This window comes from Anoplopoma fimbria, chromosome 9, assembly GCF_027596085.1.
Source record: "Anoplopoma fimbria isolate UVic2021 breed Golden Eagle Sablefish chromosome 9, Afim_UVic_2022, whole genome shotgun sequence".
Lineage (NCBI taxonomy): Eukaryota > Metazoa > Chordata > Actinopteri > Perciformes > Anoplopomatidae > Anoplopoma > Anoplopoma fimbria.
In genome coordinates this window covers 18,082,507-18,110,436 of record NC_072457.1, presented here as the reverse complement: position 1 = coordinate 18,110,436, position 27,930 = coordinate 18,082,507, and the positions used below count along the sequence as shown (strand labels likewise).

The window sequence follows — 27,930 nt, the reverse complement described above, 5'->3', positions numbered from 1 at the left end:
TTTCCAGATATTTGATATATTTAAACTAATCTTTGTTAAAAAAAAAAAAAAAAAAAACATTAATTGCGTGCATGTTACTGTGTAAGTGGGTTATCAAAGGACAGAACCAAGAACTTGTAATGATCTCAGGAGGATATTTTACTCTTATGGTTGACCTCTGGCTCTACCCCTCTGCACCTTATCTCTGATCTAATTATTTCGATTTGCCATCCCATAGATGGATGAAAGTTTGCCTGTCTGCTGGCTACATTCCTTTGTTGGCTCCTTGCACCAGAGTGGCCTTATTTTTCTGTGTTCCACCAGATAAAAAGAGCAGTCTGGGTGCCTAATCATGCAGTGTAAGAGATAATCGTCTGCTGCTCTTTCAGATATTCCTTTCAACCACAATAAAGGAATGTTCACTGCGATGATTCTGGAGGCATATGGTAAGGCAGACTTTTGTCTCTAACATTGTCCGAGAAAAAAAAAGTGGATGGAAGCTGTGACCTTTAAATTGTCACATTATAGATTTGAATGATAGTAATGACATTTAGCGCAAGGCCTCTGAAAAATGCTGCCTCCCATGAATCTTCTTTGCTATATGTCGACGTTTTGTCCCGAGCTCAGTGTGCACTCAGCTTGACAGAACGGCCAGTAGATCTGGTTCATTTAAAAATAAAGACATGAAAATTTAAAATGCCATCGAGGAGGCCAGACAGTGAAAACATGATAGTTAGATGTAGGTGATTAAGTCTTGAACCATGCTTAATGAGCATATTGCGGCGAACACTCTGTAAAAACCTCCCGTCAAGACAGACTAAGCTCAATTGATCTGTCGTGACGTGATTCATGTACTGCCGGCTGTCTCTTTCCTTCCGTCTCTGATCCATACCTCCACTTACCTTATGATCAGACAGCTGCCGGCTTCGATCTCTGTGCTCCAGCTTATGCACAGCTCAACATCAGGCTGATAAAACACCACGGCTATCCCTACAACCTCTATCCAATAAGTGTTGCTACTCTCTTCAAGTGCTTGCTGTGAGGGAAATCTTAATCACCCCCTGCCAATGCTATCAGGCACTATGATTTTGAAAGTGAGTAATTCTTTTCTGAGATTGATTATTTCAGGAGAAATTGGCCAGTATTCCCGCCTTTGTATTGGCTTTGATTTGGTTGTGCGTTCTTTCTGATTGCAGAGGTGACAGACAGAAACTGTATTGTTTAGAAATATGTGTAAGAGTTGGAAATAATGTGTCTGTTTTCACACTTACATGGTGGTAAATGAGTGAAGTGAATGTGATGATTCTTTCTCGGCCTCATTCCCAGTATTAAACAAGTAATTTGTGAGTCTCCATGAATCAAGGCTTGTAAAAAGCACTGAAATTGAAGGATATCATTAAATAGTGGGTATACAGAGGTGGAATAACCCTCATGACTGAGTACAAGGCTTGAAGGGAAAGGCTAGATTTAAATATGAAATGTACATTATGTGCTTACACCTCTTCACTGTGTTTCTACTCTTCTATTTCAATGAAACTCTGACATTTGACTCAAAATAAGGGCCAGCGAAATGTATTTTCTAATTCAAAATAGACTCCGCTGCTTACTACAGTATTACGGAATAGGATTTCTGCTTAAATACATCTGACAAGCTCCAAAGGCAGAGGCAGACATAAGGAGGGCTTTGAATAGCACAGTGACAGGTAAAGAATGGCAAAAATTTGGAGAGGGCAGGCCAATGAGAAATACAGGTTGAGAATGTGCTGCCTGTTTATTGGTGCTTGATGAAAAACTATTTATCTAAATCACCACCGGGGAGGGACTCTAGTTAAAGCTCTGGAAAGAGGGATAGACTTTTCTGTCACTGACAAATGTGCTGCTGTGTTTGTACTTCAAATTGATTTGAAGAGAGAAAACCTGGCCATTCACAACCCTTGTATGGACAAACGTTTAAAGCTCTGCCAGTCCATATTTTCATATTGATAACGGAACCAATGATTCAGTGTTAAGTGAAGGGGTTTGTGACTAACACACAGAGGAATATTACGCGAGTCTGCAGTTCCCAATAGTTCCACGGTTTCCTGGCTCACAGACTCAACTCTCACCAACCTTGTTTCCTTGTTTTATGCAAAGAATTATAAACCCGCTACCTGCCAAACGGAAAGCAAAAGAGTGAAGTTAGTCGCTAGCTATTGTTGCCCTCCCGTCAGTGTGTGATGGCGGGACGCACCAAATAACGGCAGCAGACACCTGAATACAGTTTAAACAATGTGTTAATGAGGGTGCCTGTTCACTGCGTTACACTATTCTTCTGTCTTGCGTTACTGTTGTTCTTCTGAGGAACTTGACACAGAAGCGTGAATACAATGCACAGACAACCCCCCTAGTGGTGAGATGGCGACATCTATTGGCCGTTTCTGATATTACACACATTACAATATAAAATGAGTTACTCATAAAAACTAAAGAAAAACAACGAGTATACAACCGTATTCAGTCTAGATGAATGATGAATTTATATCCTTAACACCATTTAAACATATCTATTTCACACTATCTTTGCAAAGAAAGTCGAACAGATAGCAGATAAACAGATGGATATGTTCTTCTGCAATGTGTGGAGGCCCAAACCAAGTCAAAAAGTGTGTGAATATTAAATATTGGACTTTATCCTGTCATCTAACACTAGCATTGCAAATGTTGCAAACATGACTTAAATGGAATAATAATGTTGCTTTGTGTCTGCTAGATGTGTAAATAAGCCACCCCTTGGTGAATGTACCTTCATAGAATCTTTTGCGTGATATTTTAAGAAAAGTGATTCTGCTATTTTTTTGTGCATTTATCAACAAACAGGCTGCTCAGGCACTGCAGTGTTAAGACAACAAATGACCTTGGTTAGGTTTATGAAAAGATCATGATTTTGGTTCAAATAACTGCAGAAGTGGAGTTATGATATGCATATATAGGAATAGCAAAGAACAATGTATGAGAACAGTCTGGTTTGCTAACATATCTACCATACTAAATGTGTAAGAGGTCTTTTAGATTCTCTGTCTGCACCAAAGTGGCCAAAAAAAATCTTAATTTTAAGGAGACATTAGAGGATTTTGCACAGTAACTTGGATAGAAGACTCATTATGGTTTTCTTACATTCTGTGTGTATTCTGGGTGTTTTTACTTTTTATCTTTGCCTTGTGAATGACAACAAAGGACTTTTAAGTTCTATTCTAATCTTGAAAGGATAAGGAATTATAGTTATCATGTAGCAGAATACTCAGTTTGAACACTTCTGCTGATTTATGTATAATGATGCAAATTGCTGTTTTTACTTTTTAGCCTACAAAAGTGCTAAATAATAAGTGAAATGTCATGACAATGGACTTTTTTCAACATCTGAAATCCAACAACCTTTTAAAATAAATGCATGTATTCAAAGCATATGTCTGATTCAAAATAAATCTATATTACACACATTACATTACAGTCATTTAGCAGACGCTTTTATCCAAAGCGACTTACAATCAGTAGTATATTACATATCATTCACCCATTCACACACTGATGACAGGCTACCATGCAAGGTGCCACCATCTAACTAACATTCATGCAACATCCAGTCCACACCGATGGCAAGCCTTCAGGAGCAACTTGGGGTTAAGTGTCTTGCCCAAGGACACATCGACTGCCGAAGCCGGGTATCGAACCACCGACCCTCTGATTGGAGAACTACCTTGCTCTCCACTACGCCACAGCCACACCTATGCACACACCTCCTCTTTAGTCAAGGAGGAGCTGCTGTGACCATTTTATCTGCTTCCACAAAGACTCTAAATGTCATTAGCTGAAGGAAATATGCATTGTGGAATTCCTGTTCTTATTGAATTCTGTAATGACTGTGATAGCTCTGGCAGAAATATTCCAACCATGAAATTAGGGCTTCTACAACTGAGGTGCTGTTAAATTTGAAATTTGAATTTTATTGGAAGGAGAAATGGTAAGAAATGACATCCTAAAGAACTAGCTGATAAAGAAAATACCATACTGTGTATGCTGATTCATGCATGGCTGCCTAAGCTTGTTTGTACTCAGACTGCAAGCTCCATCGCCTTTCTGTCATATAGAAGGAGTGTTTTTTTCATGACCCACCTGTGTTCTGTTTGGTCACTTCTTGTTAAACACACTATTTCACCTGTTATAGTTTTCAGCCACAGAGCCATGGCAACAGCAGCAGTGAGGCAGGCTCATGAACAGAAGTTGGATGTATGAATGGTTGTCAGGAATAGCCTGATGAGTGCCAGAAGCCAGACCTTTTCTGCTGACTCTGCTCTGGCCTCTAACATCTCTCCTCTGCCTTCTCGTCTCCCTATCTTTCCACCTCTTTACTCAACCTCGCCATTCAATCCTTTCCTCTCCTGTCTTCAAAAACTCATACCTCCTCCCTTGCATGCGTACACTCTCTCCTTCTCATCCCTCTCTCTTCTCAGATTATGGTGTTGACCGATCCAGAGTTTGAGAGCAGCGTGCTGATCAGCTCTGATGAGGGAGCCAGTTTCCAGAAGTACCGCCTCACTTTCTACATCCTGAGCCTTTTATTCCACCCCACTGAAGAGGATTGGGCCTTAGCCTACAGTCACGACCAGAAGGTGAGAGTGTGTCAGTCTCTTTTCTGTCATTGTGATTTACTTTGAGTGGTCTCTACCTTTATGAAACCTGGCGCCAACATTACCCACAATACAAGGCAACCCCCAACAGTTCAGTTGGAGACTCGGCTTTGTTATGCTGGTAGCAGCCAATGTCCTTTAGCCTCGAGCCTCAAGCAGCGAGCGACAAAATGATCACTTCTTTCTAACTCCACATCTCCAGACATTTTTCGCCCGATGCTGACTCAAGTGACATCACAAGGACATTTATCAGACTTCACACAGCTCCCTCTGGAAACTCTAAAGACTTCCTACAGCTTTTTTCACATATGCTGTAGTACTCTCCAACACCTGGAAGAAGACTTTGACGTGCAAAATCCATAAGAGAATTTTATGGAAAGAGCGGCTCCATTTAAACCTAAGTGAATATTTATCCATGTTTAATTAATTATGGGAAACATCATATATAAGTTGAATTGTACCTCATTAAAATACATGTAGCATCAGGAAGCTTAGCATTTAGCTAATTAAATATTCTATTTATATCACTATTAGAGCCACATTACATGGTTCATAAAAAGCAACCTTTCGGAAAAATGATTAATATTATTATTATTTACAAACTTGGTTCTTTAATTGTGAAAAAGGTGATGGGAAAGAGTAATCACCATGACTGTAAAGGAGCTGCTCATTAGTTTATCGGCCCTGGCTTTGTTTTGGACTGGCCCCGTCATTGCCTTAAAGTGATTCCCAGCCTCCCGTCTTACTTCTCCGGTGTCACCTTCACTGGCTTTTGTCACACAGTATGGGGCTCTGCACACCACCGTCACACAGGGCTCTGAGATTGTACCCACCAAAGGTCTACCATTAAGGTCAATGACCCTGACCTGATAGCCACAGCCCACACCCTGCATGCGGGATATGGTGCAGCAGGGTGATGATGGGTGAACAGGATGGAGCAGATGTCAGGTTTCGTCCTGGCAGAGTGGATTTAAAGCATCTAAGAAATATTCCGACATCGGGGTGAACAATAAATATCTAAACTAGAAGTGCACCCCCCCCCCCCCCCAGACTGCAAGCGTATGTATCGGATGTGTTTTTCCTCAAACAGCAGATGCACTCTCATTTTGATCCATGCAGCTGTCTGAACCTGCTCTCTGCAGCTAAACTGAAGTTTACTGTTTGATGCTTCCTCTCATTAAAAACTGTCAGTCAGGCTGTGTGTGATTAGCTCCATTAGCTGTTAGCTCTACACACAACAGACACACTCTACAACAGCTAACTTGTTCTCTCTCTCTCTCTCTCTCTCTCTCTCTCTCTCTCTCTCTCTCTCTCCCTTGTAGTCAGCACTCAGTTCAGTTTTTCATTTGCTTGATGATAAACCAGCATAAAGGAGTAAAAAAAATATCGGGCTAATGGGTCCAGAAGTATGCGAGATAAGCAGTGGACAGAAAGACAGACAGACACAGAGATGCACCCTCATGCACGCACACACACACAATACATAATATCCTGGCGGAGATAATCAAAACATTTTAAGTAGATTCACAAAGAATGCATAAATACATGAACCTGTAGATTGTACATACTAGGTGTTAAGCTTTCCCCCTTTTATTCCTCTTTTTAACTAAATGTATTATATTTAGTGGATGTTATGGCCCGAGCTAATTAAGTAGAAGCTGCTTTCCTCCTCTGAAGTCTCACATCTGCCTCTAAATTTTATTTTTACGCATATTCAGTCAGAGAAAGCAAAAAAGTCACAAGGAACTAAACTTTACTTTGAGCTCCACTACTTTGCTCCAGCTTTAAAACTCAGCATGAAAATGCTGCTATGCTTCTATTTTTGACTGCAAGAGGAACTATTAAGATGAACAAGGCAGCCAGGTTCAAGAAGTTCAAATCCCTGTGAAGTCTGGGTAGGAGTAGTTGAAAGAGAGGTGCTGTGTGCCTTCAGCCAAGGTTCCGGGCAAAACATAAAATTATTCTGATGGATTTCAAGGAGTAAAAACTACTCATCAGTCACTGCTGTTATTTTAATCCAAAACAGTCTTTCCTAATGCTAATTAAAAACAGCCCTTAGCAGCTTACATTATCTGTAAAAATCAAACAAAATATGAGGTGTGCCTTACACACCCATGACATCGACTCACAAGATCAATAACGGTAACAGCTATTGATCTCACTGATTAAATACATCTTAGTCATAAAGGTGGGGTATACATCAACCAAGCAGAGAACCACTTCAAGGAGGTAGAGGTGGATGAGACTTGGATTTGGCTACTCAACATTTACAAGGTAGTTGGGGTAAGTGCATGCAATGAAGATTACAGGTATTTTGAGGATGTGACTAATGAGGCTTTAATTTGCATCCTCACTAGGACACCTTGGCACCCAAAAGCCAAAGGCCCAGGCACGATTATGACCTCCACTAGACCCATTTCCATTCCTCCCCTCAAAGTGTTATCCACATACTGCAACCACCTCCTGGGGCTGTTGTTGCAAATAAAGAATATGTTTGTCATCTAGTTAGTAAAAAGAGGTTAACACAGATATTATTGGTTGCTTAATTCAACCTAAATTTCCCCTCGCAGGCCTCGGCGCTTCATCTCTACTGTTGAGCCAGCAGCGAGAAGCTTTAATATGCTCATTTTCAGCTTATAACCGCCTAATAGTTTTCAGACTGGGTCACTCTGAATCTAATTAGTTGAAGTTGGTGCTTAGCTGTGGTTTTGTGTGGCCCTGAGGACTTCACTTTGAGACAGGGGTGAAACTGTTTAGTGAGACATCAGAATGAATGTCAGGAAAAACAGGCTGCAGTGAAATATTTGATGTACTTCTATTTTATGATGAAACATTCAGTTCAGTCCCCTCCTCGAGTAAATGGAGGTATTTTTAGATGAACCACTCTTAGTGACCTGACCAGGCTCTTATCTCGTGACTGTGAGGGGTTTGTGGAGACAATTACTCATTGATGTAGTCCCAAGTTAGCTTCTGAGAATAAGGCCAATGCTGGTATTGCCAAATGAGTGAGTTATGTAAACAGGCTGCCACAGAAGAACAGAAGAGGCAAGAAGCTCCACACATAGCACTTATTGGAATTGTCTTCCTTTATTCCCTGTGAAACATTAGAGCTGCCAGTACACTGGGTGTTTGGGCATCTTTTCTTTTTGACAGAAGCTCAGACAAGAACAGGGTGTTTTTTTTTCTGAATTCTTCACTTATTAAAGAGAGACTTTCTTGCCCTGTAGCTGACATGAAAGCTACAATATTTTCTGATGGTGTGCTGGCAGATAATTAGTAACATTTGAGGGATAATGCAGATAAATACATGTCTCTGAACATGAAGAAATCAGATAAATATTCCCCTTTATGGCACTCGCAATTGAGTTGTGGAATTTACCAAAGCGCTGCTTATGCCTCAGCAAACTTGAGAGACAAGGCCGTGACTCTCTAATGGACTGTGTAGTAATTACTGTAACTCATCCAATAATTGCATCAGAGACAACAGTCTGGTGCTGCACGCTGTAATCAAACATTATTTGCAATCAGTTAGTTCTGTGAATATGAATTCTGACCTATGACAGAATGGAATACTTCTCCAGCTATTATTTGTAATTAATCATTATTATTTATTATCAACGTCATGACCCCCCATGTTCCTTGTCTGGTTATCAAAGTGCGTTTGTATCATGAGTTCATAAAGTTGGAGTGGCAGATTAAAAGAAGAGTTGTCATAATTGGTGCAGCAGTTTCAAATATATATATATGGATTTCATTTTTTTTTCTATTTTATTCATTTTCTTCCCCAAATTTTCATCTTCCCGTTCTGAAACTTGATATTATCTTTTATCAGAACACCAACTGCTTTCAAACGTCAACCACCCGGTTTGTAACTTAGCCTTTCTTTAACCAAGAGAGTAACAGCCTCACTCCTTTTTTTTTAGGCTTTCGGCTTCTTATGCAAATCCTTTAGGAGTGCTAAATGCTAATGTCAGCATGCTAACATGCTAATGCTTTGCAGGTAGCCTTTAATGTTAACTACGTTAACGATCTCAGTTTAGCATGTTAGCAAGCTTATATTTGCAGCTGAGGCTGATGCCATTATATTTTGCAGTTACTTAATTAAGCGTTGGACAAATTCTGTGTTTTGATCTGATGGTGGACTTAAACATTTTAGTTTCACAAAAGTTATTACACTTTCCCATGAGGGGAAATTAATGCACAGGTATATCCCAATATTGGATGTTTTTGTTGTTTTGTTATAACAGCTGGAATACATGCTCCAGACTATTTTCCTAAGATATATTTTCAATATATTCAACACTAATTTCAACCGCTCTGAAGTCAGTGTAAAAGTGTAGTACATGTGTTGATTTGATTTATCTACATAAACACACAGTTCACTGATTAGGAAATAAAATAATGTATTTTTATTTATGAAATAAATATATCTTGGCATTAGCAGTTTCAATGATGTATTATAAGCTGCTTGATAAGCTATTTATATTGCTATGAAAACATCTTCAACTAACTATATTTATTCGAGTGTCTCGCCAAAGGCTACATTTGACATGATGGCATTTGAATGGAACTGAATGGAACTGAATGGAACCTGGGCTGCACGGTGGTGTAGTGGTTAGCACTGTCGCCTCACAGCAAGAGCAAAACCGGGTTCAATTCCCGGGCCAGACAACCTTCTGTGAGGAGTTTGCATGTTCTCCCCGTGTCAGCGTGGGTTCTCTCCGGGTTCTCCGGCTTCCTCCCACAGTCCACAGACATGCAGCTTAGGTTCATTGCTGACTCTGTAATTGCCCGTAGGTGTGAATGTGAGCGTGAGTGGTTGTCTGTCTATATATGTCTGCCCTGTGATAGGCTGGAGACCTGTCCAGGGTGTACCCTGCCTTCACCCATTGACAGCTGGGATCAGCTCCAGCACCCCCGCGACCCTTAACTGGATAAGCTTACGGAAGATGGATGGATGGATGAATGGAACCTTTGTACATTAGCCATTAACACCGGTGCTGTTAGCGTTACTAGCACTCCTCCTCCTCACCACCAATTTGTTGTTCCCAATGTCACATTATCAGGGATCAGCTAGAAAGAGTTAATACTGATCTCCTGATTTCATATGTTTACTGAATATGGGCTGATATCGAGCGGTGGTAAAAGCTTTATTTCACACTATGATGGTTAAACTGTGAAATTGATCCCCAAAATAAGGACAACTGAGCTGTAAATACATGTGATTTCATATACATAAAGGTACATACACGACATTTCATTTGATTGTTTTAAGATCCTTTGCTGGACCACCAGACTGGCTGAGGCTTAACCCCTCAGGGGTCGTTTCTCAGACTAAACAAAGCCACAGAAGACATATTACATCTGAGTTGTACTTTCAGTGCCTATGATGGTTCCATCATGTAAAACTGGTTGACTGCTCCCTTATTATCCAGCCACTTTTCTCCACTGTCATATCATATTCAATGCATTTTAAATGATTTGGTTTCAGCTATGCCACAAAAAAATATGTGACTAACATATTTTGGTTTTGTGCTCATGTTCTAAAAATGTACCTGTCAGGCACCTGTTGTGACTTCCCAGCAGACCTCAGAACAGCGGGGCTGTTGCATGCAAGCTCACAGACCCAGAAGGGGAGTTTCCTGCTGGTCTGGTCTATGACCAGCCTCCAGAAAGATTGAGCACTGACACTGATTTAAATTCCCCATCCGCACATTTCCTTTAAACCCCAAGCAGCAAATAAAGAAACTTGCACTTTAGAGGAACAGAGAGAAACACTAGGGTATATTCACACTGCAAGTATTGTGTTTTAACGAGGACAGGGGCTTTCATAGTTCAGCTCTAACCTCATCAGAAGTCGTCCGCATGGACATGTATTCCGTGTTCGTGCTGTGCTGCAATTGAATTACCCTAAGACTGAACAAAACAAAACCATAGGTCATGGCAAACATTTAATTTGTGTTTGTATTTCCACTAGAGGTGCAACAATCCATTAACACCGAGGCTGTTGTAGCAGGGAGCTGGTGTCTCAATGGCTGCAGCAGCTACATTACTGAGTGTGAATTTCAACACATACGGGATTCAGACAATGTTCTCCCCGGCTCTGAGCTGGCAACCTGCTACAGACGGGAAGATTAATGTCATTAGACAGGTGATGGATGGCTCAGAGTCAAACAGTAATAATACAATAGATCATGACTAAATGATCATAGGGGGAGCTGTCTTTGGCAGCTTAACACTAGACGGAAGAAGAAGTATACTAAGTATTACAAAGGACAAAAAAGCATTGGTAGATTAGTCAGGGTCAAATCAATTTTGTGAAAATGCATAAGCACAAACAGAGAGTAAAACTAAAGAAAAGAACACAACAAAAAGCCTATGATAGCAGGAGACGTGGTGTGGGAGGAGCATCTAAGTGTTAGTATAAAGCCACATGTCAAAAGTTACGATATGAGAGGGAGAGATGACAGCAGGTCAAGCATGGCTTGATTCGTGAGGAAATGTTTGATTGTGGGTTCTGTGCGTCTTGTGTGATGAAACAGGGAAGGGGGCTCTGAAATCAAAGGAAAATTATGGATACAGTGAAGCACTGACGGCTACATGGCAAGCAGAGACAGGCACAGCAGATGGACTAACTTGTTCTGATGGAATAGCAGATATGTGTTGTCACGCCGTTGTCAAAACAGCAGATGGAGGTGTGCTGCCAAGCCAAAAGTGGAGTGTATCACCAGCAATGAGAAGAAACTTTTCTGCCACTTGGTAGCCTTCACTGAAGTTTATACTTCAGTCATTAACTCTTGATTGCAGAGGAACAAAGTGGTGTGCCATGTAAGGCTGTATTATCAAGCAAGCCACAAGAGTTTGGCTTTTGGGAAATTCATTACTTGCTTATTTGCTACGGGAAAAACCCACTAAAAGTACCCAAAGTAACTAATATTGTGTGCCTGTATTGTAGACAGACTGTACTGACCAAACTATCTCAGGTCGATGTCCATTAATTGGCTTTTAGACTTTGACTGTATCACACGGTCTTCATTAGCAGGTCATTTGCCAGGTTGAAATGGAACAGCAGGCATTCAGTAGCTGTGTCCCAATCCAGCGGCTGCATCCATCGGAGGACCCGGTCTACGTCGGCCGCGTCCTGTAAATACCGCGAAGGCTGGACCGAGCGGTCTCCAAAATGAGACGGTCTGGTCTACAGAGGTTTCCTGTTTGCGTCACCAGCTTTTGGCGCCCCCGCCCTTTTGCCGCTCCTGTCTCCTAGCAACCAGCTGCGGTTGTCATAAAAGAGGTAAAGCTAAGTTAAAAGATTAAAATGGACGAGCTGCTGTAAATAGCGCAGCGGCTCTCGGTAGCGTTAGCTGGTTAGTTAATAGCGTCACGTAAGTTAACCGATCATTTTAACATCAGTGTGATCTGATCAGGTCCCTTGTTTTTAGTTTAACACTTGTATCTGTAAATATTCATAACGTGAGTTAAAACACAATAATTATATTTAAATGTGAATTTATCTCGTTGCTGGTCCACTAGTCGCCATGTCGATTAAAAAGAAAATATAAATCAACTTCACCGGCACGCAATGAATCTTGGGATATGTTGGGCCGTGAAGGATCCATCAGTTGTGTCCTCTGAATCTGGGAAATGTAGGCTGCATTTGTCGGCTGCATTAGAAGGAGTCGTGAATGGGACGGCCTCGTCGCGGCCGCTGTGACGCCATCGGTCTACAGATACACCTCTGAAGGATGCAGCCTCTGGATTGGGACACAGCTAAACAGTCATGACTCTGAGCAGCTCCAGAACAACCATCCATGTTGGCTTGAATGTTGAGGTTAAAGGCTCATCCTTGACCATGGGAGGAAGATCCAGAACAAGCGGTTATTTTATCAAACAGGTCAAGAATTAAATGTCAACCTACTCCTTGACCCCCTATCCCCTTGTACTAATTCCTAAGCCCTGACAGTATGGACAGTATCCTAAGCCTTTTCAAACAACCTGTCCTGAAAAAGATTAATAGTATTGCACCTGTTTGTACTCAGACCCTATAGGAGTTTACATGCGTGGTACGGTCACAAGTGGACAGCTCTACGTACATGTGTGAAATGAGAACCAATCGCTCTGACCACATTCGGAGGTGGTCTGGGCGGTGGTCTGGGCGGTGGTCTGGGTAGCATATGGCCAGATTATTTTAGCAGTGTGTGCACAAACGTTCCTGGGCCATACTGAAGGAAAATTTCAAAAAGCTTAGAGAGAGTCATCAAAATGCATCACACATCTTCGGCAGTTTGTTTGGCCTGGAACTCGCCAAGGGCTAGATTGTTCTGATTTCTTCAGTAGCGTCATGTGACCTTTCCACTAGGTGGTGCTACGGCCCTTTAGATAGCTCTGGGTGTTTTGGCCTGTTCTTGTATTTTTAAATGTTAGTATTTTGAAAGTATTTTGCATGTCACAGGACACACTGAGAGTGAAACTTGTGTTGAGGATGTGATCTTCATACTGTCGTTGTTGCGTTGGTGTTTTTGTTCCAGTGATCTTCAAATCTTCTATCTGAAGCTCTGTGCACCGCCATTGCTGTAACCTTATATGTTCATAAAATGTTCCTGCATTTTAAAATATGTTCGACACTACTTCTACAGCGCATTTGGTCTTTGCAAACGGAAATGATGTGAAGGGACGTACTTAAAGCGTCCACTTGTTAAGGCCAGGTGTACAAAGGGCTTCAGAGAAAGTTCTGATCAGGCATCCTGACAGTTTAACCTTAACCCAAACAAATTAAGACAATTTGCTAATTTCCATTAAACGGTAGTTAGCTAGCATGCACGGTGGCATACCAGAGTGGGATTTCTTTATTGTATGCAGGTCTAGTCTGTTTGCCCTGAGAAACCACCCTGTGTCCTCTGAAAGTGATTAGAATTCAGCGGCTGAAGGAGGCGCCTTTGATTTTTCAACTTCCCCCGTAACCTTTACGTGTCTCCAGTGGACCTTGAGTTAAGACTGTTTTGTCGTTTGGTCTTCAAGAATGAAATGTCAACTTACCACCTAACCCCAATCCTATGAAACGCCAGCATACCCCCTATTCCTAACCACCTCCCTTTGATATTTCAACATCTGTTGTAACCTTTCCTTGTTGCTTGCATGGCCACTGCTCTCCTCGAGCTGTGTGGGCCTGTCAGTCTACTTTTAGCTCTTCATAGAAGATAAACACTGCTGTCAGGTGTGGGAGATAGAGAGAAGAGGCCGGAGGTAAAGGGACTGTTAGTGGGTATGTGTCTGTGAGGTGTGTCAGAGGAAGGGGTGGGGGTGGGGGGGAGAGAACGATAGGGACGAAGAAACAGAGAAAAGGGAATGAACCGATAAATTAACCGATAAATGAGCAAATGAAGATTGATGGATCGTGCTCAGATTCTCATCCAATAACTCATTTCTATCTGATATAGAGGCTTCACTGACATCCTCTTTTGGTGCTGCAACAGTTGAATAGATATCAGTTCATCTGTCTGTTGACTTGTTTATCAGCCTGTTTGCTGGCCTGCTGTGTTTTCCCCTCATGCCAGCCCCGCTGACGCTGCAGCCGAGCCAACCCTGATATGACACACTAGGTAAAAATCACTTCTTACAATCAAACCCTTTATCAACTCTATATTAACTCTTAATAAGTATAAAAGCACATGAAGGGATTCCAAATCAAACAATTGAAATTGAACCTGTGTGAACTGGAATGGTATTAGCATGTCTGGCCACTCCCCTTGCCTCTGTGGCGTCTGGCAGGATGGATGCAGGCTCTTCTCTCAGCTGTTTTCTTACAGCAGGAGTCAAGGTGTATTTTTTGGGCTACGTGGAATCATGACATTTTCACCGTCATCCCACAAGTGAGCCTGTCAGTGTTGAAACACAGGGCAGCAGGGGGGAACATAACATCTTTACCAAACCTTGACAGGAAAGCTCTTGTCACTTCTGTAAGCCAGCACTGCGGCTAACCTGCTAACCCCAACCGATTATTTTTGAATCTAGAAATCTATTCAAGATTATGTTTTAATTCCCGATTAACATATTACATTTTACCCCAAAAAATATGTAAAGTTGTATGAATGAAAAATCAATATTTCATTCAATCATTGTCTCTTAAAGACAAAGAAATGTAAAAAAGAATAGACCCTTTTTGTCAAATTCCTGATCCAAAATAAAATGGACCTCAAATTCAAAATGATTTCTGTAAAGATTATGGTTTTAGCAATCTCAACTGGAGAATCTGTGTTTTTACTCAAGTGCTTACATTTTGACATGGTTATGACTTGGATTGATTTAATCACTGCAGTTATATGCAATAATCAATGTGGGGGATGGGAAACAATTGAAATGATTCACAGTTTGTAACTTTAGTTAAAGCTATTTTCTCACTCATACGTGGCTGTTCATCATTCATTTAGAAAATCTATGTTAAGTGACTACCACTAACCCGTCAGGCTAGGGTCAGGGTCAAGGTGACGGGTTAGTGTTAGGGTCAGGGTTAGGGTCGGGGTCAAGGGTTAGCGTGAGAGCAGCACGTTGTCTGGTCTCTGTCTAAAATAATTCCTCCCTTAGGAATACCGTGGACGAGTTCTTTAGCTGTATCTTGTCTCCTAGGCAACGCATGCTATGATAGGGAACAGTTAATCTTGTGTCCCGCTGACGAGTTTTACAAAACAATGTATTTTTGTTAGCGATGACGTCCATAGATCACCTCGGCCCTGTTGACTGTGTTTGTTAGCGCCAGATCAGGTGAGTAAGTTGTCCATGAGTTGAGATGGTTAAAAATATGTCAACCTACCCCCATAACCCTAAGTCTGACCCTGATTCTAGATTTGAGAAGGACCACATTATGTGTTCGCTTCATTTCTGTGGTGTTTGTCTAATTAATTATGAATCTTGCAACAGGTTTTTTTCTTCAGATAGTGCTTTTCCTCATGCCTGGTGCTGTTTTATGTTGACTTGAAGAAAGCACTGCCTTAAAGACGTACATCAGGAAACAAAAGTCCCAGTTCTCCATAAACACCACAGATTTATGACAGTTTGTAAAATGACTGCCTGTAGTCTCTTTAAAAGATCTGCTCTGCCGTGACTGGTCTGTATACCTGCTTATACGCAGCACTACACCTCTGGTTATATGTGCCAGAACATTTTTGTCCTGCAGTGCTTTATCATGTCAATGGTCATCAACAGGAAGGGCTTTATGGGCTATGGTTTGGTTTCCCAGGAGAGAGATCATTTTTTTCTTCATGTGAATTATTTGCATGTCAATTCACTAGGATCCTTGTAGTTGTTCCTCTCCCTGTGCAAAACTATTCAAATCTTGTGACAGTGTTGCCACCGTCACAGATTTGCATCGCTGCCAGAATGAATAGCTTTAATGTGAATTATTGCGATTTGTCTATTTGGAGTTTTTGTATCTTGTATACGATGAGCCCCGGTGTGCAAAGGCCTTAAGAGTCATCTGAGCAACAGTATCAGTTTTTTTTATGTTAATCAACCCAGGGTAATATACAAGCAGTAGTACAAGTCTTTCTCAGAGATCCATCTCAATAACTCAGGTTCCTTCTGGTTTATTTTGCATTAATGCAAAAATAAAAACATTTGAATGTTTTTTCGAGGGGCATCTTTTCCTTTTATACCTCCTTTTTTCATCGTTGCACAGTTCATTAAGGGTTGTTTGACTAACCTCGAACCCAATCAAACAAAACAAACAAAAGCCGCTCATTTTTAGCAACATTGAGTAAAATCTATTTTTTTTCTTTAGTTAACCAAGTTCCCTCAGGGTGTGACCTGTTTGTTTGTTCTCACCCCAGGAGTTGCATATTATGACATCAGTAATTTACTAATTGGAGTGTGAAATTAGAGGGAGACTTCCATTATAAAATGCCACGGCACAAATAGGGAGGAGAGGATCAAAGATTTATGGTTCAAAAGTGCTGTGTTAGCAGAAAAAAACCTCGGTGTAATTTCCACCTCCTCCCATGCCCATATAGTCTCAACCCCATTTCCCTTTTTCTTTCACAATCCCCCTAATGATCGTAACAGGCCTTAGAGCCCATAAATCTGAACAGTAGGGAAACTAAGTGTCTCATCATTATGGAGTCTCCACCTATCCGCTCAAAGAGCATCCATGTAAGGGCCCCAGGACAGCAGCCGCACTTGTTTAAATCCAATCTCATTTCAGTGAGCTCTTCATCTCCCCTCCTGCACCTAATGACATCCCTGTGCCATATTGTTGCCTTTTATGTAATGGGGATGAGCTCAATTACTCTTCTGCTTGACTAATGGTGATGACTAACTTAAGTTGACTGAGTCATTTTCCGTTGAGGTAATGTTGTTGCTGGCACTGGCTCCCTGAAGAAGTTAGAAAGTCTTCACCTTGGCAGCACTGGGGTTCAAGTGTGCATCTGTTCATGTCCGTGAAAAGATAGAATCATAAAGCCATTGAATCATGTCACATGACAACATGGATCTACTCACATCTCCAGAAGGAGCTTTTAGTTCCTCAATAATGTTTTAAAGGTAAAACGCCTAGGACACCTCAGGAATGAATCAGAATAACCAATGAGCACGGCTCAGACTGGTACTCAAAAAACATTCTCAGTCCGGACTCGCCAAATAAGGCAGCATGGTCAGCGGCCCTACGGGTCAAACTAAGACGCTAGACGTTAGTTAACGATGGCCGGAGTTGAGGAAGAATTCTGGTGACGTAAAGAGCGATAACATCCGTGTAGGGAGGAAGGTTGGGGACAAAAACACAGGACATTCACTGAGGAGACAGCTGCTCGTGCTCTCGGTGAAACCAAAAGTCAGTGTTGACTTTTTTCAAGTTAATCAACGCTACACTGTAAGAAACGTACTGTGAAATTCACAGTTATTAACAGGCAGCCATTGACAAGCAACTGACTGTAAATAACACAGTGTATAACTAGTAGCTATTGTAAAGTAAAATACTGTAAAAATAATAACAGTAAGTAGCTGGCAGCCATTGACAAGTAACTTACTGTAAACAAAAGTCATAGTAGTTACTACCATGTATTGTATTTTGGAATACAGAAGCAGTGTTTTGATTGTGAGATAAAATAAAGTAATTACTGTATTTTTGGTTAGAGTAGTAGTGTTATAACCATACTATAAAGAACAGTAAACTCCCAGTAGTGTCATTATATTGACGGTTATAGTGTTTAAACTGTAAAATAAAACACAGTAATATCAAAATACAAAAATACTTTTTTTTAAACAGTAATGCAGTTTCAGCTGTAAAATAAAAAAATGTAATTCTGTACTTTTAAGTTAACTGCGGGGAGACAGCAAACAATACATTTTAAACTATTTATTCTTGATTGTTGAACAAGGATAACATATTCTTCCTGTGCTCAATGGGAGTATACCGTGGCTTCAACAAACAGAATGCACTAGGAATTTTGTCATCTTTTGATAACCCAATGACAATTGTCTTCCATGTCTTCTAAAATTTGCATAACTGATAAGGAGCTGTAATCTCTAAACATTTTAAATATTAACAATCATAAAACGATGGATATTAACATCCAAAAACATGATTATTGCAATATTTGAAAGAGTGGCAATAACAAATCAACACAAAAATATTAGGCCTTTTTCTTTGCAAATTTTAGAGATGTTCTGTTATTGAAAAGGCACTGTTTGGTGAACACATTACACACACTATTCTTACATAAAACACAACATTTAAAAACACTTTGAATACACACAACCAAATGCAAAAATGGTGCCAAACTATTTAATTCCCCTGAAATCCACCGATCAATCTAAACATTAAGATTGTAGGGGAATTGCAATAGTAAAAAGGTGCCAGAAAACTAAGGAGGAATTTGAGGTAGCTCTATTTAAACTTTTACATTAGATTATCAACAATAATAGTCACATCTTAATAATACTGTTTCCCCTTTACATACAAAGAGAGCTCACCCTATTCCATGGATGAACATAAGTGACTTAACTGAGCAGTGTGGTCAATAGCTCCTTGCCTCTTAGTGATTCCAACACCATTCAGTCCATCAGCTCCATAGTGCATAATGATTAGCACATCCCTGAAAAAACAACAATAGCAAATATGAAATTAACTTTATTAAAGTATATGAAGACCAGGTACTTAGCAATAGTCTTTGACCTGTGGGAGATCCATGTCCCATATTTATCTTTAGTGGTGTGTAGGCAATCTGGCATCCATCGGGTCGAGTCACAAATGTGGGTACAGACCCATAAGAACCCAGACCCATTTTTCCTTAAAGGAAAATTATAGGGGATATAAAACAGACTAAATGGACCACGAGGAACACATTTCTGAAAATATTTTTTAAATACTACCACCTAAAGCCAAAGATCTGAAATGTTACATATCGGTCACAATGGGCATTTAGGTATAAATGTACTCCTCATTTAAAAATCAATCAACTTGGCATTTTTTTGCTCAGTAACAAAGATATGCCTTTTTATTTGTATTTACAAAACACATATCAAAATTATAACTTTGCTGGTTAGGTTTAACCCAAAAATCTTTTTTGGATTTGTTTTTACAAGACAAAAATGTGCAAACTGAATAAAAATAAGTAAGACTGCCCCATATTGGAAGTCTTCTCAGCAAGCTACTGTAGCTATATAAAACTGAACATCAAACTTATATTGTAAACTCGAGAAAAAAATGCACATAAAGAATGAAAAACAAAAAAATATCCCGAGGGAAAACATCAGCACCATGTTTGAACCATTGTTAACAGTTCTTGCGTCTGTTGTGCATTTTACGGCAGTTTAGCCCAGGCCAAATGGTAACATTTGAGACAGTTTCTGTCCTCGGTGAAGCAAAGACATCAATCACATTTTTCACAAAGGGTGGTGGTTGCATTGACTTTGAAAAATTTGAAACTGCCACGCTTGTCACATTTCACAGGCCAATGTGCAACCTTGTCAGTGCGCGCTGAAGAAGCTTGAGCACCAGTACTGAAGAGAACAAATTGTCAGCAAATACTTTGTAGTTTTGGTTTGATGGGAGCGTTTCACGTAGCTTGACCACAATGTCACCCGCCACGCCAAGTAAGGTTTTTTCCCAGTGCCACCTTCATAGACTGCAAAATCAGTGGATTACTGAAGAAGAGCAGCGGCCCCCTCTGTCTTATTGGGCTGTGTGTCCCTCTGAAGGACACCATTTGCTCAATAATGGAGTTGTGCTCCTCTGGGGTGATAGCAAGCCATGGACGGACTTTCCAACACTTATCATCATCTTGCCTGCTAGACAAATCAGTGTTGTCAGCGAAATGATGAGATGCCAGTAGGGTCTGAAAACGGTTGCGTGACATGTTGTCAGCCACCATGGGACCCCTTGTGTCCTTTTCCCAGTATGCACGATTTCCCGGCAGTTGGCAAAGACCCATGCACAGGCCAATCAGTATTTCCAGTTCTTTGACCGTGGCGTTAACATTGCTGTGACGTTCAGATTTTTGTACACTGTACAAAATTGTTTGTTCCTTCAGTAACTCAAGCATTTCTTTATGAAATTACCTTGAAATAGTAACAAAATAGGATAGTTAAATCTTGTTTGTTTGTATGTTTTATTTAGTGATAAGTAAAAACTTTTTTCTTTTCATCAATAATTGAATCAGTTTGCATTATTTTATGTTTACATTTGTTTAGATTTATTTTGAATTCAACAACAGAACATTTATTAATTAAAAATATTTGACTCAGCTAAATCAATTGAGCTGCTCATTACTTTTTTTCTTATTGTGACAAATACGTCGCATCTGTTACAACGATATTTTCATAACTTGTTATATATAAATTCATTTGAGAAATATGGTTAAAACACTTTAGATGTAATGAAGGACATGTTATAAACTAAGGCTAAAGCTGTATAAGGAACTTTCCAGGGTATTTAAAGTGCTGGTGACAACTATGTCACCGTGGGTTCTTATGGGTTAAAATAGTTTTTACATTTAACTATAAGTATACGTTTATTTTATATTAGTTCTGACTTTTCAATTTCATAGTTCTAGTAAGCATTTGCTGGTTTTATTTAGTTTCAATTTGTCAGAAATATTAGTTTTAGATTTGATATATTCAGTTGATAAAGTTACAGTAACAATTACGTTTTCATCTTGGGATATTCTTTCGCCACTAATAAATGTTTCTTGTTTTTTTCCTAATTTTTGTTGTTTAATACTTAGATATCAGATGGCCCTACTAATTTGGACATGTCAACCTCATTGGTTTTAAATGCTTGAGGAGAAACCCCTCATCATAATAAAAAAATGCAACCTAAATGCAAGTTCTGCTGTAATAATCAAAACATGATGTTCAACCTCATTGCACATTTTCAGGAGGTCATTATTTGAGAGGTTATCAATGAGATCTTTAAAATCATTTTAGGGCACATTTAACTTTGTTAAGTCTTCATGCAATTTAGACAAAAGATGGGCTGTGCTGTAACTGTGTACCTCCTGGAACTCTCCAATTAGTGTCTGAATCACACTGGCTGGTAGCAGCATTTTAGCCTGCATTTTAGATAAAATAAGGCCAGACTGTTCATGAAATCTTTCTCATCTACTTCATTATTTGCATTATCATTTCCATCATTTAACTCCTCCAATCTATAATTTACATCACCATTCTCACCATCCAAACCTGTAAGACACATTTGGGTCATTTAATGAGCTAACATTAGCTGTGCTGACAGTGGCGGTACTAGAGGTGCAGGGAGATGTTCTTTTATGTTTACGACTTAAGTGTGAGGAGAAGGATGATCGGACATGACATTTCTTCAAACAGTTATCATAGGGGCAAGACACTTTTTCACATCTTTGATATGCAACTTCAGATGCTCACACAAAGTTGCAATATGCACTGACACATAGCTACACATGAATACATTTGAATATAAAAGTAGAAATGTCTAAAAATTGTTGAAGAAATAAATTAATAGTTGTGATAAAAAATTGGTTTAATAGGCCTACTATTATTTTTGTCAGGGGACTACTACAAGGTTACAAGGTTCATTTATTGTCATTGTACAACAGGTTTGCGTAATGAAATGCAGTTTAAAGTCCCATTTTGCTAAATAAGGAAAACATACAAAAAAACAAATCTATATTTTATAATGCAGGGTGGAGGATGAATTAAGGAGTCTCACAGCCAGAGTTGAGAAGCTGCTATGAAGTCTGTTGGTAAGAGAGCTGATTTTCTACAGCAGACTGTTGGTTACTGTGATTTTCTACAGCAGACTGTTGGTTACTGTGATTTTCTACAGCAGACTGTTGGTTACTGTGATTTTTCTACAGTACTTTGTTGGTTACTGTGATTTTTCTACAGTACTTTGTTGTTTACTGCGATTTTTTACAGTACCTTTTTGATTACTGTGTTTTAATGCAGTACACAATGTATTCCTGTGATATTCACAGTAAAGCATTGACTACTGTAATTTATGATTGAATACACAGTATCTTACTAGTAAATAGTATACAGTACATTACTGCTCACAAACACAGTAAATTGCTGTGGATTTCACGTGCAATTTTTTACAGTGTAAGTATGTTGCTTGCTTAACGTAGCCTACTTAACTATGTAAAATATGTACTTATTTTAACCTTAACCACAATCTTTTCTAAAAACCTAACCTAGTTTCCTGTTAAAACTTTTTTATGTTGAAAAGAAAAGAATGCATGTAGGCAAAAAAAATGCAAAACTGACGCAAGAAGCATTCAAAGAGCTTCATAGAATGAAGCGTAGGGCCACTGAATAAGCTGCTGAAACACAAGTAGCATAAAAACATGGAAAAAAGCAAGACTCATATTACAGTTGTTAATGTCATAACATCACAAAAGGTGATCAATGGAGTGTTCCTAACGCCTGGTTACAAACCTCTGAATTGCTGCTCACATCTCAGAGTCGTTCAGTGATTCTGGTGTTGTGCACACTGACAGCTGTTTCAGTCAGTCAGAGGAATAGTTAACAAATCAAAGCTTATAGGTGAGCTTAAAACTCAAACGATATGAAATGAACTAGTGAGTAGCGTCAAGCATTAAGATAATGAATATATATTATATATATATATATATAATATTTAAGTGTAGATGGAAGCTACTACTCATCATATTGCAAATAATTCTCTCCACAACCCACACGACTGCAGCTGGACCTCTGTAAAAGCCTTGCCCTGCGTGTCTACGGTGGTGTATAAAGAATGGCGTATGTAGTCTTTGTCTTTTTGATGCTTGTCCTGAAAACACTGAAAACAGTTATGCCTTTCATAGCTGGATAGCTAATCGGGGCAAATAAAACAATTATATTCCTTTATTGTGAATGCTTTGCAGGGATGTACAGAAACATCTGGATAAGCGATCAACGTAGATTTGGACCGGGTGTCAGCAGTCAGCATAGTAAGCCTGGGAAATGGGAAAATGCTCTGTTGAGGAAATCAGCAAGTAGCTGCTAAGGTTGAGTGGAAGAGGCTCATGGGACGACTAAAAACACACTACACTGCTGCCTGTAGTTCCCATTCTTTTCATTGCTGCTTTCTTACAAATACACGCTAGCATACACAAAGATATGTGCTCAAATACTTATTCTCTTCAAGACCCAAATACTACTTAAATAATGTGTCTGCGTACTTGCCTCTTATATAATAATCCCCACTACCATGGGAAGCTCACAGCCCACCTGAAATGTGAAAGAACCGGCCTCTCAGAGAGCCTCAAAGTCCCTTTATCCTTCAACATGCAAACATTGTTTGACTTAATCCACTCTAATGATGCAAATTTATGCTGTTAATTATTTCTAGCTGAATTGTATCCTGGCTAAACGTTTTCAGAAATGCAAAGGGGACATCACAGTCAATAAAGTATTCAGGGAGAGAGGAGGAAGACATTATTCAAGATTTATTTTTTCCCCTTCTTTCTTTCATGCTTTTCATTTGCATCTACCCCATAAAAAAGAATTAGCATTTTCCATTTTGTAACATTCCTAATGTGGGTGATATTGTTGTATGTGGCCATAGATTATGGTTTTGAATAGTCCTCTTTAGATGAGCTCTCTTATTTCAAACCTTATTTAATAGGAAGCCATAAGCCTACATCCCAGACTGCTTTGCTTATAGGATCTTTCTCTGTCATTGTAATCCTCAGCTGATACCTCTTTGCCAGCTAAATATGATTCTTTATTTAAACCTCTGATATACAGACTCTGAGTGGATGGCATAGCGTCATACAGAGTAAACTGTTTGTTGGTGGAAAAGGTATTTTTGTCACAGTGTGATTATAGTCAAGAGTGGTTTCAACCAGGGCCAGGTTCTTCTGCCTAAACACACATCATGCTTAAGCGTAGACCTCAGTCTCCTGTCTGGCGCTATGTCTGGCTATGGCGTGGCTCATTCCGCTTTCTGTTGACTAACTAAGTTGACAAAGGTTTCTGTTGTGAGCCGAAAATCAATGTTCAAACAGATATCTTCAGGGATACAACAGTAATACTCCAAGCCTTTGAGTGGGAGAGATCAAGTGAATATGTTTGATTGAAAGCTCGGCATCGCGAGGGCACAGAGGAGCAGTGAAACCAACTTGTGCTGGTTATCGTAAAACTAAGTAATCCTAAATTGGAAATTTGTGTTAAAATAAACTTTATGCGTGTAACGAGAGGAAACTGTACGTTTCCTGTGAACACAGAAGTATACTTAGAAAAGAAAAGATGTTGAATGATGATGATTGATGTCCAAAACTGGCCCCTGATGGGAACCTAAAGCATCAGAGTGTGAAGCATAGGGCCTCTGACCACGTGCTGGTGTCTGATGAGTTGGCAGTGATAACATTCTGTCTATACAATCCAGGTTGAAGTTAGCAAGTAGGTTTTTAGGCTGTTCATTGTACTACAGCAAACTTAAGTTAGCTGTGCACTTTTACCTGGTAGATGTTTGGTGGTTACTTGTTCAACAAACCACGTTGCAGCACTCTGCTGTGGTGTTTCAGCTGTTGTTTGGCTGATTGTCACAGTTCTCTATACAAATGTTTGGCTATATGCCAATAGTTATGTCTACATTGACAGAGAGACGTTGTTCTGACTGATATATATATATATAAAGATGACCATCACCACAAAACGGCAAAAAATACAAAGCATAAATCTATCCCTTTGTGGTACAGATTTTTTCTTAAAGAGCAGATCTGTATGCTGTTACATAAAGAAATGCAACTGTGATTACAGCTAACAAAACAATGTGGTAACCTTTAATTCAAAATGGCATTTTCCTAATTACACCAGAACGCTACCTACAAATCTATCACATTATTTGAGCAGATCCACTTCCCTGTCTGAAAGTTGGTGTTGAGCTCGAGCCAAAAAGGCCGCTGAGCTGCTGCAGTGCATTTCTCAACTCAGTGACTCTCCAGATGGCAGGTATCTTTAGTGCTCAGCTCCCATGTCCTGAGCTGCGACAGCTCTGCCGCGCTCCATCGGTCTGCAGCGGGCCCGCCCTCCCAGGGTACTGTTAATGGACTCTAATTTGAAACACATGATGAAGACAATACAGACAGTGCACTTGCTAGCACAATGGAGATAATAGGGCTCCTTTTCATGCATGTGGGCTTAACAATTCACAGCGCTATTGTTACTATTGTTAATTGGAGAAAAAATGATTGCCTAAAGGCGCAGGTTGAAGTTAGCTACTTTATATTGTACACAGATTATGAATTCAAGAATTGTAGGAATTTTCAATGAACTCTAACAACAACCGATAGGATATGTTTTATATTTCTTAAAAAACTGAAGCACATGTCTCACTGCCATCTCGACAGTACCTCTTTTACTGCCAGGCAGGTGTGCTGCCTGCTACCGGTGCTTATGTAGCTGTAAGACAACGAGATAGCATGACAAGGAATCACTGAGGGAAGCCACAGGAGGCGGAGCGGTATGAAAGTGAGCACAAAGCCGGAGGGAATCCCTTGACTGAGCACACATTAGTGTTTGACGCTGATAATCATACAAGATAATATTTTAATTTGTTGAGCATGTGCTAGCAACAAATAGTTGAACACCCAACCACGCTCACGTTGCAATAGACTTTTTACTTTGTGGAATATCTTAAAGTAAAGACAATTCAATCCTGAAATTCTAAAGATTTGTTTAGCAGTGTAAAAGCTAAATTACACTGTGATAATAAGAACAGGATGAAGGTACCCGATGTGCCTTCATCCTGTTCTACATATTGAATATGTATGATCATATTGGTTGTTAGTAAGATTGGTTGAAAGCTCAAGAAAAGTTAGTTAGTAACTGGACCTTGAGTTAAGATAATTCTCTCTACAATGTTTAAATTGTCCTCCTATGGATCAGATGGCTTCAGGAACTTCCTGTCTGAACTCACCTGATCCCTAAGCAGCTTCCCACTGTCAAACATAAGCAATAGCCAGTGTTAGTATGTAACTAAGTACATTTACTCAAGTAGACTATTGAAGAAATTGTACTTTATGTTTTCAGATTTTTGAACACAAAACAAATACAAATGTACACGTGTGGCACCCTGGACATTTTAATGGCTACAATTATTTGCAGAATTCTTATTGTATTAGTGTGTGTTATTAACTTAAATTAGCAAACAACAAAGAATGTAATGTTGAAAGACACTTCCAGAACAAGCTCACAGCATTTGCTGAAAAGTATCAAGCTGGAGATGAGCGATAAAGAGCGATTTCTCAGCTGCTGCAGCAAACTGAGCAAAGTCAGTGTATTTTTCTTCTCCTCTTCATAAGAGTTTGATATTGTTATAACAGGTAAAAAAGCAATAAAAGGTCTAGAATTGTCTTTATTCTTGTTCTATAATTTCATAAATACAACAAACCATAATTTTTGTATATATAATATAACTATATCTAAAACTTTATAAACTGTGATATCAAAATAGCTTTTGCGGCTCAAGACGAATTTATTTGGTGGAAAATGGGCAAAATGACTCTTTGGATAGTAAAGGTTGCCGACCCCTGGTCCAGGAGAAGCACGTTAGTCCAGCCGTAAGAAAGGACAGTCAGGATAGCGGCAGTGAAACAGATATTCATCTGAGACTGTCTTTGTTGAATTCACAGAACAATGAACTCATCTGGCAACTGAATGCACATTGTGATCATTCAGTGTGTCTTTTTCCTTATTTGTCTATATAAATGCTTCTGAAGGTACGGCAACTGCATGGAATAATGTCAACCGCCCCAAAGTCAATGTAAACCCTCAGAAATTCTAAATGTTATCTTTTTACTTTGTTATTGTCATCTATAGTGGTTATTTGCAGAAACACTTACACAAATGAATAGGAATTGTATTTTTATCTAAATGCTTACTTTGATAGAAAAAGATTGGCCTTATTTGTTTAAATGGTGTATTATAAGCTGCTTAGAGCTAGGAAGTTGAACAGGTCATATTTCTCATAATTTTGTATTTTTGTGAAAACCTCTTCAAACTATTTTTTGGAAAATCTATCTTGTGACGAAAGATTGCAAAGCAACACGAAAAAATAAGACAGACTTATTAAAAAGTGAGTCTGACAATGAGGGTGACTCATTTGACTCAAAATGTTGGGTCTGGGCTACTGTGTGATTTCCTTTAATATGGCTTCCAATTAGGGTTGCAACGAATAGTTATTTTAACTTTAGATTAATGCTCCTGATTATTTTCCTGAATAATTGATTAGCTGTTTTGTCTATATAAAGATGTCTTGTTTTGTAGGACCAACAACAGATTTCTAGTTTACAAAAATGTCAAAAAAAGCAGCAAGTTCTCCAACCGAACACGAGGATGAGCGGAGTTTACATCTATTATCAAACTAGTTACTTCATCTTTTTTTTATCTGTAGCAATACACTGGCAATCATACTCTAAAGTCCTTATAGGCTCTCATTCAGAGCAATCCAGACGGCTCATTTGCATAGCCCTTTGCTATACCTCCCTCTATAGGATCAGCCGTACTGCTGTGTACTTTGCAGGCTCCATAAATTGTGGGGTGTAAAACCAGCCCTCCTCTTCCCTCCCATATGGGATATGCCAAGGCGATGCCAACAGAAGCAGTTTGATTTAGAACACTGTACATAGACGCATCAAGAATTTATAGGAGACTTAATTAGGAGTTATAAAAGTGACTTATAGCAAATGTGTGGGACACAGGGGGCTATAATGCTGCAGTTATCATTTCCATAACTCCCATGTCTTGATTCTTCTTTTCAGAACTTGTGTTTGTGCTTTGATGTTGTTAAGGCTTTTCTGGGTGGCAGAATGTTGCC

At 39.5% G+C, this 27,930-nt stretch overlaps 1 protein-coding gene across 1 annotated transcript in view; it reads left to right on the top strand.

Annotated features, from left to right (window-relative positions):
• The window catches only part of sorcs3a (sortilin related VPS10 domain containing receptor 3a), a 239,875-nt gene that overhangs the window by 126,781 nt on the left and 85,164 nt on the right, over positions 1 to 27,930 (top strand). Inside the window, exon 4 of the mRNA XM_054603842.1 lies at positions 4,467 to 4,625. Coding sequence (XP_054459817.1) covers positions 4,467 to 4,625 — 159 coding nt within the window. The remainder of the gene's footprint in view (positions 1 to 4,466; positions 4,626 to 27,930) is intronic.